Below are 18,761 nucleotides of genomic sequence, written 5' to 3' on the forward strand. Positions count from 1 at the left end.
TGGTGTGTGTGGTGTGTGTGTGGTGTGTGTGTGGTGTGTGTGTGTGTGTGCGTGTGGTGTGTGTGCGTGCGTGCGTGTGGTGTGTGCGTGCGTGTGGTGTGTGCGTGCGTGTGGTGTGTGCGTGCGTGTGGTGTGTGCGTGTGGTGTGTGTGCGTGTGGTGTGTGTGCGTGTGGTGTGTGTGCGTGTGGTGTGTGTGCGTGTGGTGTGTGTGCGTGTGGTGTGTGCGTGTGGTGTGTGCGTGTGGTGTGTGCGTGTGGTGTGTGCGTGTGGTGTGTGCGTGTGGTGTGTGCGTGTGGTGTGTGCGTGTGGTGTGTGCGTGTGGTGTGTGCGTGTGGTGTGTGCGTGTGGTGTGTGCGTGTGGTGTGTGCGTGTGGTGTGTGCGTGTGGTGTGTGCGTGTGGTGTGTGCGTGTGGTGTGTGCGTGTGGTGTGTGCGTGTGGTGTGTGCGTGTGGTGTGTGCGTGTGGTGTGTGCGTGTGGTGTGTGCGTGTGGTGTGTGCGTGTGGTGTGTGCGTGTGGTGTGTGCGTGTGGTGTGTGCGTGTGGTGTGTGCGTGTGGTGTGTGCGTGTGGTGTGTGCGTGTGGTGTGTGCGTGTGGTGTGTGCGTGTGGTGTGTGCGTGTGGTGTGTGCGTGTGGTGTGTGCGTGTGGTGTGTGCGTGTGGTGTGTGCGTGTGGTGTGTGCGTGTGGTGTGTGCGTGTGGTGTGTGCGTGTGGTGTGTGCGTGTGGTGTGTGCGTGTGGTGTGTGCGTGTGGTGTGTGCGTGTGGTGTGTGCGTGTGGTGTGTGCGTGTGGTGTGTGCGTGTGGTGTGTGCGTGTGGTGTGTGCGTGTGGTGTGTGCGTGTGGTGTGTGCGTGTGGTGTGTGCGTGTGGTGTGTGCGTGTGGTGTGTGCGTGTGGTGTGTGCGTGTGGTGTGTGCGTGTGGTGTGTGCGTGTGGTGTGTGCGTGTGGTGTGTGCGTGTGGTGTGTGCGTGTGGTGTGTGCGTGTGGTGTGTGCGTGTGGTGTGTGCGTGTGGTGTGTGCGTGTGGTGTGTGCGTGTGGTGTGTGCGTGTGGTGTGTGCGTGTGGTGTGTGCGTGTGGTGTGTGCGTGTGGTGTGTGCGTGTGGTGTGTGCGTGTGGTGTGTGCGTGTGGTGTGTGCGTGTGGTGTGTGCGTGTGGTGTGTGCGTGTGGTGTGTGCGTGTGGTGTGTGCGTGTGGTGTGTGCGTGTGGTGTGTGCGTGTGGTGTGTGCGTGTGGTGTGTGGTGTGTGGTGTGTGGTGTGTGTGTGGTGTGTGTGTGGTGTGTGTGTGGTGTGTGTGTGGTGTGCGTGCATGTGGTGTGTGTGTGCGTGTGGTGTGTGTGTGGTGTGTGTGTGGTGTGCGTGCATGTGGTGTGTGTGTGCGTGTGGTGCGTGTGCGTGTGGTGTGGTGTGCGTGTGCGTGTGGTGTGCGTGTGGTGTGCGTGTGGTGTGTGTGTGGTGTGTGGTGTGGTGTGTGGTGTGGTGTGTGGTGTGTGGTGTGGTGTGTGGTGTGGTGTGGTGTGTGGTGTGGTGTGTGCGTGTGGTGTGTGCGTGTGGTGTGTGCGTGTGGTGTGTGCGTGTGGTGTGTGCGTGTGGTGTGTGCGTGTGGTGTGTGCGTGTGGTGTGTGCGTGTGGTGTGTGCGTGTGGTGTGTGCGTGTGGTGTGTGCGTGTGGTGTGTGCGTGTGGTGTGTGCGTGTGGTGTGTGCGTGTGGTGTGTGCGTGTGGTGTGTGCGTGTGGTGTGTGCGTGTGGTGTGTGCGTGTGGTGTGTGCGTGTGGTGTGTGCGTGTGGTGTGTGCGTGTGGTGTGTGCGTGTGGTGTGTGCGTGTGGTGTGTGCGTGTGGTGTGTGCGTGTGGTGTGTGCGTGTGGTGTGTGCGTGTGGTGTGTGCGTGTGGTGTGTGCGTGTGGTGTGTGCGTGTGGTGTGTGCGTGTGGTGTGTGCGTGTGGTGTGTGCGTGTGGTGTGTGCGTGTGGTGTGTGCGTGTGGTGTGTGCGTGTGGTGTGTGCGTGTGGTGGGTGCGTGTAATGTGTGCGTGGGGTGGGGTGTGTGGTGTGGGTGTGTGGTGTGGGTGTGTGGTGTGGGTGTGTGTGTGTGTGGTGTGTGTGTAAGGTGTGGTGTGTGGTGTGTGTGTAAGGTGTGTGTGTGGTGTGCGTGTGGTGTGTGGTGTGTGGTATGTGGTGTGCGGTGTGGTGTGGTGTGTGTAGTGTGTGTGTGTGTGGTGTGTGTGTGTGGTGTGTGTGTGGTGTGTGTGTGTGGTGTGTGGTGTGTGGTGTGTGGTGTGTGTGTGGTGTGTGTGTGGTGTGTGTGTGGTGTGTGTGTGGTGTGCGTGCATGTGGTGTGTGTGTGCGTGTGGTGTGTGTGTGGTGTGTGTGTGGTGTGCGTGCATGTGGTGTGTGTGTGCGTGTGGTGCGTGTGCGTGTGGTGTGCGTGTGCGTGTGGTGTGCGTGTGGTGTGCGTGTGGTGTGTGTGTGGTGTGTGGTGTGGTGTGTGGTGTGGTGTGTGGTGTGGTGTGGTGTGTGGTGTGGTGTGGTGTGTGGTGTGGTGTGTGTGTGTGTGTGGTGTGTGTGTGGTGTGTGTGTGGTGTGTGTGTGTGGTGTGTGTGTGTGGTGTGTGTGGTGTGTGTGTGGTGTGTGTGTGTGGTGTGTGTGTGTGGTGTGTGTGTGTGTGCGTGTGGTGTGGTGTGTGTGTGGTGTGGTGTGTGTGTGGTGTGTGTGGTGTGTGTGGTGTGTGTGGTGTGTGTGTGTGTGTGTGGTGTGTGTGTGTGGTGTGTGTGTGTGGTGTGTGTGTGTGGTGTGTGTGTGGTGTGTGTGTGTGGTGTGTGTGTGTGGTGTGTGGTGTGGGGTGTGTGTGTGGTGTGTGGTGTGTAGTGTGTGGTGTGTGTGTGGTGTGTGTGGTGTGTGCGTGTGGTGTGGTGTGTGTGTGTGTGTGTGGTGTGGTGTGTGCGTGTAATGTGTGCGTGTGGTGTGTGTGTGGTGTGTGTGTGGTGTGGTGTGGGGTGTGGTGTGTGTGTGGTGTGGGGTGTGGTGTGTGCGTGTGTGGTGTGTGCGTGTGTGTGTGTGGTGTGTGTGTGGTGTGTGTGGTGTGTGGTGTGGTGTGTGGTGTGGTGTGTGTGTGGTGTGTGTGTGGTGTGTGTGTGGTGTGTGTGTGGTGTGTGTGTGGTGTGTGTGTGGTGTGTGTGCGTGCATGTGGTGTGTGTGTGCGTGTGCGTGTGGTGGTGTGTGTGGTGTATGGTGTGTGTGGTGTATGGTGTGTGTGGTGTGTGTGTGGTGTGTGGTGTGGCGTGGCGGGTGTGGTGTGTGTGTGGTGTGTGGTGTGGTGTGTGGTGTGTGGTGTGTGGTGTGTGTGTGTGTGTGTGTGTGTGGTGTGTGTGTGGTGTGTGTGTGTGGTGTGTGGTGTGTGTGGTGTGTGTGTGTGTGTGTGGTGTGTGCGGTGTGTGTGTGTGTGTGCGGTGTCGTGTGTGCGTGTGGTGTGTGTGGGTGTGGTGTGTGTGGTGTGTGTTGTGTCGTGTGGTGTGTGGTGTGTGTGGTGTGTGTGTGGTGGGTGTGTGTGTGTGGTGTGGTGTGTGTGTGGTGTGTGGTGTGTGGTGTGTGGTGTGTGGTGTGTGGTGTGTGGTGTGTGGTGTGTGGTGTGTGGTGTGTGGTGTGTGGTGTGTGGTGTGTGGTGTGTGGTGTGTGGTGTGTGGTGTGTGGTGTGTGGTGTGTGGTGTGTGGTGTGTGGTGTGTGGTGTGTGGTGTGTGGTGTGTGGTGTGTGGTGTGTGGTGTGTGGTGTGAGGTGTGTGTGTGTGGTGTGGTGTGTGTGGTGTGTGTGTGGTGTGTGTGGTGTGTGTGTGTGTGGTGTGTGTGTGTGCGTGTGGTGTGTGTGCGTGTGTGCGTGTGGTGTGTGTGTGCGTGTGGTGTGTGTGTGCGTGTGGTGTGTGCGTGTGGTGTGTGTGCGTGTGGTGTGTGTGCGTGTGGTGTGTGTGCGTGTGGTGTGTGTGCGTGTGGTGTGTGTGCGTGTGGTGTGTGTGCGTGTGGTGTGTGTGCGTGTGGTGTGTGTGTGTGTGTGGTGTGTGTGCGGTGTGTGTGTGTGTGTGCGGTGTGTGTGTGTGGGTGTGGTGTGTGTGTGCGGTGTGTGTGTGGTGTGTGTGGGTGTGGTGTGTGTGGTGTGTGTGGTGTGTGTGCGTGTGGTGTGCATGTGGTGTGCATGTGGTGTGTGTGGTGTGTGTGTGGTGTGTGTGTGTGGTGTGTGTGTGTGTGTGTGTGGTGTGTGTGTGTGTGTGGTGTGTGTGTGTGTGGTGTGTGTGGGTGTGGTGTGTGTGGTGTGTGTGTGGTGTGTGTGGTGTGTGTGGTGTGTGTGGTGTGTGTGGTGTGTGTGGTGTGTGTGGTGTGTGTGGTGTGTGTGGTGTGTGTGGTGTGTGTGGTGTGTGTGGTGTGTGTGGTGTGTGTGTGGTGTGTGTGGTGTGTGTGTGGTGTGTGTGGTGTGTGTGGTGTGTGTGGTGTGTGTGGTGTGTGTGGTGTGTGTAGTGTGTGTGGTGTGTGTGGTGTGGTGTGTGTGTGTGGTGTGTGTGTGTGGTGTGTGTGTGTGGTGTGGGTGTGGCTATGTGAGAGAGGGGGTGGGGATGTGAAAGTGGGGGGGTGAGAGAGTGGGGTAGGGGGTGTGAGAGAGGGGTGGGGTGTGTGAGAGAGGGGTAGGGGGTTGTGAGAGAGTAGGGTGGGGGGTGTGAGAGAGTAGGGTGGGGGTGTGAGAGAGTAGGGTGGGGGTGAGAGAGAGGTAGGGGGTTGTGAGAGAGTAGGGTGGGGGGTGTGAGAGAGTAGGGTGGGGGTGAGAGGGGTTGGGTGTGAGAGAGTAGGGTGGGGAGGGGGTGAGAGAGTGGGGTAGGGGGTGTGAGAGGGTGGGGTAGGGGGTGTGAGAGGGTGGGGTTGGGGGTGTGAGAGGGTGGGGTTGGGGGTGTGAGAGGGTGGGGTTGGGGGTGAGAGAGGGGTAGGGTGTGTGAGAGAGTAGGGTGGGGAGGGGGTGAGAGAGTGGGGTAGGGGGTGTGAGAGAGTGGGGTAGGGGGTGTGAGAGTAGGGTGAGGGCTGTGTGAGAGTAGGGGGGGCTGTGTGAGAGTAGGGGGGGCTGAGAGTAGGGGTGTGAGAGTGGGGTAGGGGGTGAGAGAGTGGGGTAGGGGGTGTGAGAGTGGGGTAGGGGGTGTGAGAGTGGGGTAGGGGGTGTGAGAGTAGGGTGAGGGCTGTGTGAGAGTAGGGGGGGCTGTGTGAGAGTAGGGGGGGCTGTGTGAGAGTAGGGGGGGCTGTGTGAGAGTAGGGGGGGTGTGAGAGAGTAGGGTGGGGGTGTGAGAAGGGTAGGGGGTGTGAGAGAGTAGGGTGGGAGAGTGGGGTAGGGGGTGTGTGAGAGTGTGGTAGGGGGTGTGAGAGAGTGGGGTAGGGGGTGTGAGAGAGTGGGGTAGGGGACGTGAGAGTAGGGTGGGGGGTGTGAGAGAGTGGGGTGGTGGGAAAGTGGGGGTGGTGAGAGTGTGGGGGGTGAGAGTGTGTGGGAGGTGAGAGTGTGGGAGGTGAGAATGTGTGGGGGGTGAGTGTGTGGGGGTGAGTGTGTGTGGGAGGTGAGTGTGTGTGGGAGGTGAGTGTGTGTGGGAGGTGAGTGTGTGTGGGATGTGAGTGTGTGGGGGGTGAGTGTGCGGGGGGTGAGAGTCGAGGGGTGAGAGTGTGGGGGGGCAAGAATGGTGGGCGAGAGTGAGGTGCGAGAGAGTGTCGGGGGCGAGAGTGTGGGTGAGTGTGTGGGGGGTGAGTGTGTGGGGGGTGAGAGTGGGGTGGTGTGAGAGAGTGGGGTGGTGTTAGAGAGTGGGGTGGTGTGATACTGGGGTTGTGAGTGTGTGAGATTGTAGGTTGGTGTGAGTGTAGGGTGGTGTGAGAGTGGGGTGGTGTGAGAGTGGGGTGGTGTGAGAGTGGGGTGGTGTGAGAGTGGGGTGGTGTGAGAGTGAGGTGGTGTGAGATACTGGGGTAGGGGATGTGAGAGAATAGGGTGGGGGGTGAGAGAGTGGGGTAAGGGTTGTGAGAGAGTAGGGTGGGGGTGTGACAGTGGGAGGTGGGGGTGTGACAGTGGGAGGTGGGGGTGAGAGTGGGGTGGTGTGAGAGTGGGGTGGGGGGGTGAGAGAGTAGGGTGGGGGGTGAGAGTGTTAGGTGGGGGTGTGGGAGAGTGGGGTAGGGGGTGAGAGGGGGGTGAGAGTGTGGGAGTTGAGAGTGTGGGAGGTGAGTGTGGGGGGGCGAGAGTGTGTGGGGGGTGAGAGTGTGTGGGGGGTGAGAGTGTGTGGGGGGTGAGAGCGTGTGGGGGGTGAGTGTGTGTGTGGGGTGAGAGTTTGTGGGGGGTGAGAGTGTGTGGGGGGGGTGAGAGTGTGTGTGGGGGGGTGAGAGTGTGTGTGGGGGGGTGAGAGTGGGGGGTGAGAGTGTGTGGGGGATGAGTGTGTTTGGGGGGTGAGAGTGGGGTGGTTTGAGAGAGTGGGGTGGTGTGAGAGTGGGGTGGTGTGAGAGTGGGGGTGTGTGAGAGTGACGGAGCTGGCTCGCCAATATGAGAGGAGTTTTTCAACAATATGCACCAGCCTGAAGCAGAAGGACGCTATTAAGGATATCAATCTATTAAGGACACCATTACCACTAGTTATTTGTTACTCTGTTAGTAAATGGTGAATTAGAACCAATAAAAACGTTTTTCCATTGTAATATTCATTTTTTGGTGGGTTTTTTTCAGAGGGCGGGAACAAATTAATTTGTATTTATTTTACTTCTATGGGTTGATATAAGATACGAGTAAATAGACATACAAGCTCGGTCCCGAAACGTATTATTCTTATATCTCAAGGTGTATTACTGTATGCATTTCATAAAAGCATTTTTTGTTTAAAAAAATGTATAGCTTTGATGTAACTGTGTGGCCAACTTACTGTGCATGGCTAAAAGCAAATCATTGGATGGCCATCTTTCCTATGAAGCAAGCAGAAAGGAAACTTACTTGAGTTTACGTGCACTGCGTGCTGACTGGCTGATGAAGATGATAATTGGAAAGATCTCTGCCCTGTGGAGTCGACGCACGCAATCCAACCCAAGAGGCAATACACAGTGAATGCCCTGAAGCAGGAAGCATACAAAAAATATACGTAACCTAAAAAATATACGTAACCCAAGGACGACTATTATGTAATTCTTTGAGAGAAACATGTTTAACAGGTCCCCGAAATGAAGTATTACAGCTCACTGAAATTGAGCGAAGTCACACGTAATACCTTTAATTAAATCCATAGGATTCTCTATGCTTGACATATGAAGACTGGGTGAACATATGGTCAAGAGGGACCAAATTGACATGTACCATTTAAACTACCGTATTTACTCACATATAAGCTGCTTTTTTCAGACAAAAACATGACTGAATCAAGGGTAAGGCATATATGCGCATGAGATGTCATGCACGAAACTGCAAGGTGACAAAGACGAAACACCATGACGCAAAACAATGAATTTGTCTAAATCCTATTTGAATCCCAATTCTTATTGAATCCTCCAATATCTAACTCCATCACTACACATAATTAGATATATGCAGTAATCCCTCGATTATCGCGACTTCACTTATCGCGAATTCACCACTTTGCGATTTTTTTCCGCCATTATTAAAATAATACTAATAAAAATGAAAAGCCACGCCGAAACTCCTAGGCAGAAGCCACTTTTGCTAATAAGACTCAGCACTAAAGATTTTTTTTTAAAGTTCATAAAAATTGCTACTAGGACACTGAAGAAAATGGAGAAAAAAAGTTATAAAATGGGTGACCCTACTTCGCGATTTTTCAATCATCGTGGCAATGTCCTGTCTACATTAACCGCGATATTCGAGGGATTACTGTACATAGAATAAATGTAAACACACTGACCTTCTTCATGACTTTTTCCACACTCTGCAGAGTGTAGCAAACATTTCTTCCCTGCTCACATTCCTCCAGGAGCTCAGACTTCTGCAAACATGCTGCATGGTCACTGGAACTCAACATCTCTGCATAAAATAAGTGAGTGTATCAATTAGCAAAGTTAAATACAGAATTATGTCATATGAAGAGACGAGAGATGCCTAAAGTGTATATATTTCTTAGCTCTACTAAAAACCACAGCAAAATTACAGATTATGATTAAGGGGAAAACAACTACAGTGGTACCTCTACATATGAGCACCTCTACATACGAGCAGCTCGAGATACGAGGAAAATTTCGAGCAAATAATTATCTCTAGATACGAGAAAAATTTCGAGATGCGAGAAAGCCAGGTGGCCAAGACATGAGAGGTTGTTTATCATTGTAGCTTCTTTTTGCCGCATCTCTTTTGTGTATAACATATCTACGAGCACTGAGCGGAGCGTTGCATTTGTTACAGTGCCCCCCCCCCCCCCCCCTAGCCTGTTAGCTCCCGTTAACGGAGCGATCGCTAATTCAAGACTACTTCTCGTTGGCAAGTGGTCGTGTGTTATCCTATTGTGAAGACATTTGAATGCATCATTTTCGGAATATTTTGAAGGGAATACAACAGCAAAAAGCCCATCGATAGCGATAAAAATGTAGAATTCAGTTTTGTGTAAAGTTACATTAAACGTATGTTTGAGTGTCTGTATATATTAATCCAAGTTAATTTAAATTTGTTTGTTCTTTTACGAGTGCGTTGCCGTGGTAAGTCCACCCCCTCACCCCCATGTCCCTCTCTGTATCCTCTGCGAAATCTGTCTATTTTTAGTTCTATTCAACACATTTTATTACTATTAAACCACTAGTTATGTGTTACTTTGGTAATAGATGGCAAATTAGAAGAAATAAAACATTTTTTCCAATCCAATATCTTGTTTTTGGTGTTTTTTCAGAGGGTTGGAACGAATTAATTTGTTTTTCGTTCATTTCAATGGGAAACGTTCGTTCGAGTTACGAGAAGATCGACATACGAGCTCAGTCCCGTGATGAATTAAGCTCATATGTAGAGGTACCACTGTACCTAACATAATGTAGAGTAAGGGTTCTGAATATAGTTCACTAATCCACTTTGGCAATTTTCTCAAAATGGCACCATTAAGTGCCAAAACAATTATCTATGAACTCATGATGACACAGGAAATTCTCTGTGTTCTTCCAGTCCTGGATTATTAAACCTGAATTTCAAGCGTGAATTTGTTTTTGTTCCTTCAGACATCGGGGCAAATCGTTCACCTGTGACATGGACTCCAAATTATTTTTCAAACAGAGAACCAGGCAATGGCATTGTTTTTTCTTGCACAAGGAATCAATCTATCGGCGTTGAAACAGAAAAACCTTGTATAGGGTACATCCGCATGAACTGGAGTAACAAAAAAAGATGAAGGCAAAATGCTCTGCCCACAACCTTACATTCTGATTCATAAATGGGAGATGCCTTGTTAAACACCGGTAAATGAAACTTTATTACCATTTATCATTTGACAGGCTGCCAAGAGGAAAATATTTGGAATTACACTGAGTATGTTCCATTTTTTGTATTTTCTATACCTACATACTTGTGATAGATGAAACTTTGGTTGTTTACAAGAATAATCTTTCCATTGAAATAGATTTCTTTTTATAATGTCAAAAGTTGAAGGCCGCTTGTCGTCATTAAGGTAAATCTATCCACTCCTTTATTTTCAGCCTCATCGTCGCTCCGTGGCAACCTGCTTCTTCCTTGATTGTTACACTTTTTAGTTTTTTTAATGAATTGCGTTAAAGTAAAATGAAGTCTATGTGGAGCCTCAAAAATTGTTTGCCATTCAAATCCTCCGTCTTCCTCAATGTGTGCTGCTGTTGCCTCGTAAATTGCCAACTCTAAGGTCAAAGATGTCAAAATATTGTCAATTAAAGTGGTACCTCGTGATACAACATGCTCATGTTACGACGAAGATTTCGATGGAATAATTTGCTCCCGATACAATTAAAATTTTGAGATGGGACGAAGCCAAGTGGCCATGACATGAGAGGCTGTTTATCATTGTAGCGCACTGTCTTTTTTTGCCGCATCTTCTTCGTGTATAACTACTATATCTACGAGGACTGAACGATTTATTCAGACTAGTTTCGATCATGCGCGGGCAAAAAGAGGGCTTTCTGGGTAATGAAGTATACTCGTGCACACAATACCGATTGCCAATGGCACCCTTTCTCAGAATAAAACTTCATTACCCACAATCAATACGTGGGTAAGCTCAGCTGTTGCATTTCCTGTTATTCCTTCCTTAGCCTGTTAGCTCCCGCGATCGCTCATTCAAGACTACTTCTCGTTGGCAAGTGGTTGTGCATTATCCTATTGTGAGGACATTTGTGTGCATCATTTTGGGAATATTTTGAAGGAAATACAACGACAAACAATCCATCGATAGCAAACGTGAGGGTGGAGGCGTGGCAAACCGCTCACCCGGAAAACGAAGGTAACAAAAGATTAAGACAAAACTAGAATTCAGTTTTGTGTATAGTTACATTAAACGTATGTTTGAGTGTCTGTATATATTTATCCAAGTTAATTTAAATTTGTTTGTCCGTTTACGAGTGCCATGGATAAAGTGCCCCCAAACACCCCCCCCCTTCGCCTCCATGTGTGTCGTCTCTCCCCTCCGCGAAATGCGTCTAATTTTTCATCTATTAACACATTTTATTACTATTAAACCACTCGTTATTTATTCCTTTGTCAATATATGGCGAATTAGAAGAAATAAAAAATTTTTCCAATCCAATATCCTGTTTTTGGTGTTTTTCCAGAGGGTTGGAAACAAATTAATTTGTTTTCAATTCATTTCAATGGGAAATGTTCGCTCGAGTTACGAAAAGCTCAACATACGATTTCAGTCTCGGAATGGATTACGATCGTATGTCGAGGTACCACTGTACTGAGGAAAGCTGCTTTCCACAAAGAACAGAGCTTATTAACATATTGTTTCGTTTAGATGTCAGGCCATTTTCTCACCCACCCCCCCCCAAAAAAAAAATCTGTGCAATTTCTAACCCAAAGTGTCATACAACCCAAAACATGTCAAAACCAAAAGTTGCATCTTAAGTCGTTTTTAAAGAAGAGTGGCACCAAAGTTCTCCTACCAGGTTCACAGAGCTCAAAGCCCTGCCACGATGCCACCTTTTTATTGAGGATGCGTCCCAGGATGGATGGAAGCAGAAGGACTGGTCGACAAATGGGCGGGAAGTGAGGTGTGACCGGTGTATAGGGCATGAGGGTTAGACAACTTCTCGGGGCGGATTTTTCACCTAGGTGGAACGGGACATCATCAAGCAAGAAATTATTTCTAACATTGTGTGTACAAATTTGCCGTCATTGTTAATCAGTATCTGGTGATTTTTACCCAAATCTGTGCTCTTGCTCTTGTCGTTCTCTACGCTGACCCACAAAGGGTTTCGGCCCTGGCGCCCTGTGCTGACAATCCTCACTGTTTTACGTGTTTTCTGGTCCACTACGTCCTCTTCCTGAAAAGGGCCGTACATACCTTTCATTCCATAAGGATTTTTCCTTAAATCATACGGATTTGTGTAAAAAAAAAATCAACACTACAGCCGTAGTGTAAAGTCAGAGGGATTCACGAGATTTTGCCAATGTTTTTCTATTTATTTTTTAATCACTTTTGCCATATTTTGCCAGACTTACCTAACTTCGCTTTGCTTTTCCACAAACTCGCAATGATTGCACCGTATGCGGTCGATTGGTCGCCGGTCTTTTGGTCGCCCTCTTTTGGTCGCGGTCTTTTGGTCGCCCGACCGCAACAACGGGCGACCAAAAGACCTGCGACCAAAAGACCTGCGACCAAAAGACCGGCGACAAAACAAGGTAAAACAACACGGTCTACGCATCAATAAAAGCCAACAATGGCCCTGAGCAGTTTCACTGAGCGGACGTGTGAGTATATAAGAGTTTGTATGTACATGAGTTGTCCCCTTAGGAAGGGACGTCAGTCAGGGACTTAACAAGTTCTCCAACAAAAAACAATAAAAGTACGGGAAATTTGGAGCTTTTCTTTAGCCTAATAATTACTAGGGCATTAAGTATGACTAAATAGTAATTCACAGTTTGTATTTAGGGAATTTGAGCAACGATTTAAATGGTAATTATCACTTACCTTCCGGGCGACCAAAAGACCGGCGACCAAAAGATCAGCGACCAAAAGACCGGCGACCAATCGACCGTGTACCGATTGCACATACCAAAGCAAACATTATGCACATTCTATTATTTCGTGATTACATTATTGATTTAAAAGTGTATTTTATGTGTCACACATTAATAAAGTGTATTTAAACGTTCTGTCTTGTTGGTGCTGATTCACATAAGGATACTGAAGTCCATATAAGGATTTTTGTAGCCAGTCATACAGATTAGGTTGACAGATATGGGCGTATTTACCATTGAGCTGTGTCACATGGTGCTCTGTAAACACTTACCTTTTTAGACTTGAATTTTTGTAAGTTCATTTCTTCAATAGCCCGAATTAGAAGTAGCTGTGCCCTGGGATTTCGGCAAATCAAAACATGCTAAGTGATAAAGTTTCATGAACTTTATGTGTGTGAGCACATTTCACATAAATACCTGTAGTAGTTGGGTACTAATCCACTATGGAGGGCCAGAAGCTGGCAGGGATGAACTTGATTGGCACTCCATGAGTCTTCAGTGTCCCCAGGCCGTGTGTTGGTCACATGCAGAATGTCATTGCAGGACACAGTCAGTGTTCCTTTTGGACCTGCTGGGATTGTCACGTTGACACGCACGTAGAAAGAGTCACCTGATGACATTTCCTTTTGCTGGAGCTGGTGTAGAAGTGCCTCATAATCTGTACAATAAGCAGACAGCAACATGAATTTGTGAACATCCATTTGATATAGATTAGCATTAAAGTGTTGTGATGTCATTTTTCGAACAATTGGGAAAGCAGCTTTATCAAAATATTCATTCTTTGTCACAGGAAGATGCTCTGCCCCAAAAGTATTACAATAAGAAATATATTGTATTGGCCCGAATATAAGACGAGTCGTCTTATATTCGGGCCAATACAATATAGACGACCCCCTCTTTTTCAAGACTCAAGTTTGAAAAGACTTTTTGAACACCCAATTCAAATTTTATACACAAAATAATGACAGGACATCTGGAAAAAATGATTATAACAATATATTTGAAAGAAAAAGCATGTTAATTTGCCTCATTCAAAAACTGTCATGCAAAAACTGTCTATCACATCTTAATATCTGAACATTTAAATACAGTTATACCTTGAGATACGAGCTTAATGCATTCTGGGACCGATCTCATATGTCGATTTATTCGTATCTCAAATAAATGCTTCCCATAGAAATGAACAAAATACAAATTAATTTGTTCCCACCCCAAAAAACAGGATATTACAATGAAAAAACATATATTTTTTTGGTTGTAATTCACCATCTACTAACAGAGTAACATATAACTAACTAGAGGTTATGTTGTTTAATACTAAAATGAGACATTATTCAATACAACACGGAGTTCGCGGATGGGGGAGAGAGAGCTAGAGAGACTTGACGAATACGCTCGTAACATAACATAAAACTTTAAATTTAACTTAAATGAACTTAGATTCCTATACATTATTTATTGATTATTTATGTGTGTACTTCATGGTAAAGGTAATTATACTTGTACATTGACAATAAAGCCGTTCAATTAAATTCAATTAACCATCAAAGTTCTCAGCATTAGCTTTAATGGTATCAGCGCAATCAAGTGTTGTGAATGGCTACAATGTCTAGACCCTGATTTTAAGACGACCGAGACTTATTTCAATGCAAAAAGCATTGTCTTATATTCGGGCCAAGACAGTAGTGAGGAGCATGTATCATACTTCTCCAAGGCTTTTTACTGAGACTATATATATCACAATGAAAGTACTTAATTGTTGTTCAAGTCAATGATGACAATGAAAAAGATGATTTTCGATAATACTTTTTTTTCTTCTTATTGACGATACAAGGCTGGATGCAAATGGATTTCTAGAACTTGCTGATTGTTTGAAAGGTAGCCGGACTAGTTTTGAGTTTTCTCACAGCCTTTACTTGCATGTCATGATACCATGTGATGTCTTTAGGGAGTTGTGCATGCGAGTGTTTATTTGTTTTGGTTCACGTTAGCAATGTAACATTTATGAGACCATTATAATTGTTACTTTATTCTATCTAAATTGCAGTTCTACGTGTTTGCTAGCAGAGCTCATTAAAACTATTTCTCTGTCACACTCTTCCAGTCTTGTGTAACGGTTGTGTAACAACTACTAGCTTCAGGCAAAAGTTGTCCCATCGTGTCATTATTCCTTTTGTATATTGTTATGAAACATAATCTATTATTATTATAGTAATTTTTAGCTTTGTTTCAAGCAGTTGACTATCTAAAACAGAAATGTAGCATTTTAGAGGTTGTTGCTATTCACACAAAAAAACAAGGCAAATGAATTGTACAAATACTTTCTAATTAATCTCTACAGGAAAAAACTAAATGCTAAAGTAAAGGCGATGTGTGAGTCATCTGCCTAATAAGTTATTGTTTTTGCTACTTCCCATCCCAATCAAGAAAAAAAAGGAACAAACGAACAATGGAAGGATTGTACTTCAGTCCTTGCCGTGATACGTTCCACCTAACACTGAGTTACATTCAGACCTTTTCAGAATTTGCATGAATATTTGAGTGTAATATTAAATTAGTTTTATTATGTTTGCAGAACCTTTCCAGTGAAACTATTGCATATGCAAATTGTCACCTTAAGATAACTGCTTATCATTTTTTACCCAAAAAAGTAAATTTTAAAAATATCAACACAAGTTTTTATTTTGTGTATGTGAGCGTTCCCTGAAATAACCTTACAAAAGCATGAGATTATTTTAAAAAGCGTCAAAATACTAGACGCGACGATATTAAATACTGTAATGTGAAATACTGTGTAGCTAGTAGAATAAAAAAAATTAAAAAAACAGATGTACCTATTTTTAAGTATTTTGATTCCATTTCTTAATTCCCCTAATTTGTTTCAATGTAAAAATGTGTTGAAGTTTACTGGTTTAATCTACATAAATTGGCTATTTTGAGGTTCTGGAAAAATCGTAACAGGCCAAACAGTATAAAAATGAAAAATGTAGAAGCAGGTTTAAAGTATACATGCTTTGGAACATACCATCTTGCCTGGGACGCAAAGAGAGATGGCAAAGACCAGTGACTTGGTCGAGTGCCCACAGAGCTTCTTCTAAAGTGGAATCCTCCAGGACCATCCTGAGAGCTTTCTGGTTCTGTTGATACCTCACCTGCAACCATTATTGCGTATTTAGACACTTTCGTATACCGAATACACAGTTATCATCAAACCGTCTTACCTCCACAATTTGTGCCCCATGGGTGATACCAACAGTATGTGCAGCACTCCCTTCCGTCACTTCATGCACAAAGACGCCAGTCTTATTTCCCCCTACCACTGCAATCTGATTTAGCAACGTCTCCCCCTGGAAGGCAATGGTGACTACGCGCCCATTGACGCGTATGGCTTTTGGACGTGAACGCACGAGGAAAAGAGGTACGGAACTTTTATCCAGGCTGTTGAAAAAAAAAACAAGGAAAATAAAATGATATTGCATATTTCTTGCAGTTTGTCCCAATGAAGCACACTGAATTGGTTGACATTTGGGTTTCATAAGTCGGCATTGATTCTTCTTTGGGCTCGTCAGACAATCTTTGTATTGATTTTCCTTTTCTGAATTGTCTAATAATCTACATGTTGGAAAACAGTACTAGACTTGTAACTAGAAAATTTCGTAAGTACAAGTGTACTTTATATGTAAATTCTCTAACTAGTTCGACGGTCCTGACACAACTACCAACAAAACCCTTTAAAATTGGTCAAAGTCTCCCAATTTAGTATGAAACATGTGAGGAAACACACAAAAATGAGAGAAAATTATAAGGAATTGATTTATTAATGTCTGAAAATAAATAAAGCATATGAAAATGTGGCCTGCGCGGCTGAAATAGTTCCCTCCGCGGCCGTTATACTGGGAGACGTAAAACCCATGTTTGTCCACCAGGGCCAAAGCCGTCCAATTTGTAGTACATTTTAAACATTTACGTGTGCCCTGTGTGTGTGCGTGTGAAAATATGTGCCGCGTTGAATTTGTACGGTTTGTAATTGCTTAATAAAGGGAATTGCAATCATTAATAAGGGAAGCATGTAGCTGAGGTGGAGAGGTATGTAAGAGAGAATCTTGAAACATAGATAGTGGTTGTCTTGAGACAGCCAATTGAATTGAATTGAATGCTTGTATTGTCATTTTATGAGATAGAATCAGAGCAATGAAATGAGAGCCCACTAGAGGTGATGCTCTAAAGTGAGAATCAATGCATCCGCGACAATATTTTCAAAATAAAATTACGGATAAGGAAATGCATTTACTTTTGATGGGATTTCGTAACTGGGATCTTTTTCGTATCTCGAGCCATTCATTTGTATCTAAAAAATTCATAACCTGAAAATTTCGTACCTAGAGGCATTCTCACCTATTCCATCTTTGTTCTACATGCTGATACCACACATTCTATACTAGTGGAGGACTGATTTTGAAGGTTAATGAATGGTAAAAAGGCACAATCATACCTAATTCTTTTTAAAAGCTGTGAGCTATTGCTTTTACAAAATTGTTGGTTGTTGGCTCGTTTTACCTGAACACGTTTTTGGTTCTTCTCGGAGCACATGGCTGTCTTGATGGAGTATCATCTTCCACTAAACAGGAGAGATTATAATTAATGATTTGGGATGTGGTTATTCATGTTTTTATAATGTGTGTAATGCATTTTTGAGATGTCGCTTAATTGGTGACAACATCACATTTTAATTCAGGTTCATAGGTATTACCACCTGGAGGTACATCCTTGACCAGTTGTCGTTTTAAGAAAATGATTGGTCTTTTGTACACACATCCACACACTAAAGCTGATAAATCCGGAATACAAACCAACGGGAAGGATCTCAAAGTCGTCCAACGAAGAATCATCGGTCTCCGTTGTTTCCAGGCTACAAAATGGAAAACAATGCATACGTGCAACTCAGACAGGTTTGACAGGCCAAGATTATCATCTTAAACTACCGACTGATCGTATTGTACATCTGAAACATGCTGCGTATTTAAAATGACTAAAGTTATCAAGGGAATTTCGCGGGTACAGGATGTCTCATCTCTCATCTCATTTTCTGAACCGCTTTATCCACATTAGGGTCGCCAGGGTTGCTGGAGCCTATCCCAGCTGACTCCGGGCCAGAGGCGGGAGACACCCTGAATCGGTGGCCAGCCGATCGCAGGGCACAAGGAGACAGACAACCATGCACACACACACCCATACCTAGGGACAATTTAGAGTGTCCAATCAGCCTACCACGCATGTCTTTGGAATGTGGGAGGAAACCGGAATACCCAGAGGAAACCCACGCAGGCCTGGGGAGAACATGGTAACTCCACACTGGTGGACACGACCTGGATTGGAACCCAGAGCTGTGAGGCCGACCGGGCCGCCCATGGGTACGGGGATTAATATAGTTTAATCTAGTGTAATGTAATCTAATCTATTGATTTTTAGTAAGAGAACCTCTGTAAAATATTGTGCAGAATCTCACTCACATGCTGTCTTTATAAAGGCCTCTATCTCTTCTGCAGAGAGACTGAGGACTGGGAGGTTCAACGTTCGCTGACCGGACACTACATTCCAATGGATCTTCACACTTAAATAAATAGATAGATAAATGTGAATTAATACACACACAATATCTATAAAATAGTTCTTGCAAACAGTAAGGTGAATTGTTCATTTGGGAAAATGTTATGGCTCATTTTTTACTTGTATTCCAAGCAAAACAAGGTATAACAACTGATATGCTTTGCAATTCAACACCAACTAATATTAGAATAAAAAGCCATGCACACAATGAAAATTAAGAGCACTCCGAGTTTGAAAACTGTCCATTACTCTTTTTGTCAAGATAATTTTAGGACTAGCAACCAAGAATGAAGCCGAAATATCAAAAGACTGCTCACTGTGAAGTTATTATGTGGATAGTGTTTCTTAAAAGTGAGGATTTTTTTTATTTTTAGGTGTGAGCTTTATTAGGTTTAAAAAAAAAATCCCCTGAACAATGGCAATTATTCACACACCTCGGTGGTGAAGGAATTCAGTGGCAAAGGAGTAACTGCATCCAAGTGGCCATGACTGCGGCAATTTGGGAATGACGGATCTTCAGACTTGGATAGAGGACAATCACATTTCATCCCCTTCGCCTTTTTTTTTAGAATGACATCCTGTTAGCCATTTTTTTTCCTCTGTGCAGCAATGATTTTTTTGGGGGGGGTGTGCAAAATTACCTTTGAGTTCTGCCATTCTTTGTTGTGATTGGCATTCACACTAAAGGCCATCTCCTGGAGTTCCATCATTTGAGATCTTAGGATATCCTTGTCAGCCAGGATGCAGGCGATCTGGGATTGGGTCTCATTTCTGGATAGGTATGCCTAGGATGCACAGTGTCACTATGGTTGTTACTCTATAATTTCAGACTATTTGTTCAACATTCTGACATTCTGCATTTACTCTTGCTCCCTCTTACTAGACTACAAATTTTTTTTTCACCATTTTACATAACATGCAAATGATATGAACCATTTCTTTTTTTTACAGGTCTGGTTCGTGACCGGACGTTTGGTCGCCGGA

General features: G+C 45.8%; 1 protein-coding gene across 1 annotated transcript in view; it reads right to left on the minus strand.

Annotated features, from left to right (window-relative positions):
- card14 (caspase recruitment domain family, member 14) overlaps nt 1-18,761 on the minus strand; it is a 32,926-nt gene that overhangs the window by 5,247 nt on the left and 8,918 nt on the right. The window contains exons 7-19 of the mRNA XM_077604743.1: nt 18,419-18,562; nt 18,212-18,334; nt 17,681-17,781; nt 17,021-17,079; nt 16,728-16,788; nt 15,392-15,608; nt 15,196-15,322; nt 12,588-12,828; nt 12,443-12,506; nt 11,353-11,473; nt 11,093-11,257; nt 7,894-8,012; nt 6,975-7,090 (exon numbers count right to left, since the gene is read on the minus strand). Coding sequence (XP_077460869.1) covers nt 6,975-7,090; nt 7,894-8,012; nt 11,093-11,257; nt 11,353-11,473; nt 12,443-12,506; nt 12,588-12,828; nt 15,196-15,322; nt 15,392-15,608; nt 16,728-16,788; nt 17,021-17,079; nt 17,681-17,781; nt 18,212-18,334; nt 18,419-18,562 — 1,658 coding nt within the window. The remainder of the gene's footprint in view (nt 1-6,974; nt 7,091-7,893; nt 8,013-11,092; nt 11,258-11,352; nt 11,474-12,442; nt 12,507-12,587; nt 12,829-15,195; nt 15,323-15,391; nt 15,609-16,727; nt 16,789-17,020; nt 17,080-17,680; nt 17,782-18,211; nt 18,335-18,418; nt 18,563-18,761) is intronic.

The sequence above is a fragment of the Stigmatopora argus genome, chromosome 7 (genome assembly GCF_051989625.1).
Source record: "Stigmatopora argus isolate UIUO_Sarg chromosome 7, RoL_Sarg_1.0, whole genome shotgun sequence".
Classification (NCBI taxonomy): Eukaryota; Metazoa; Chordata; class Actinopteri; order Syngnathiformes; family Syngnathidae; genus Stigmatopora; species Stigmatopora argus.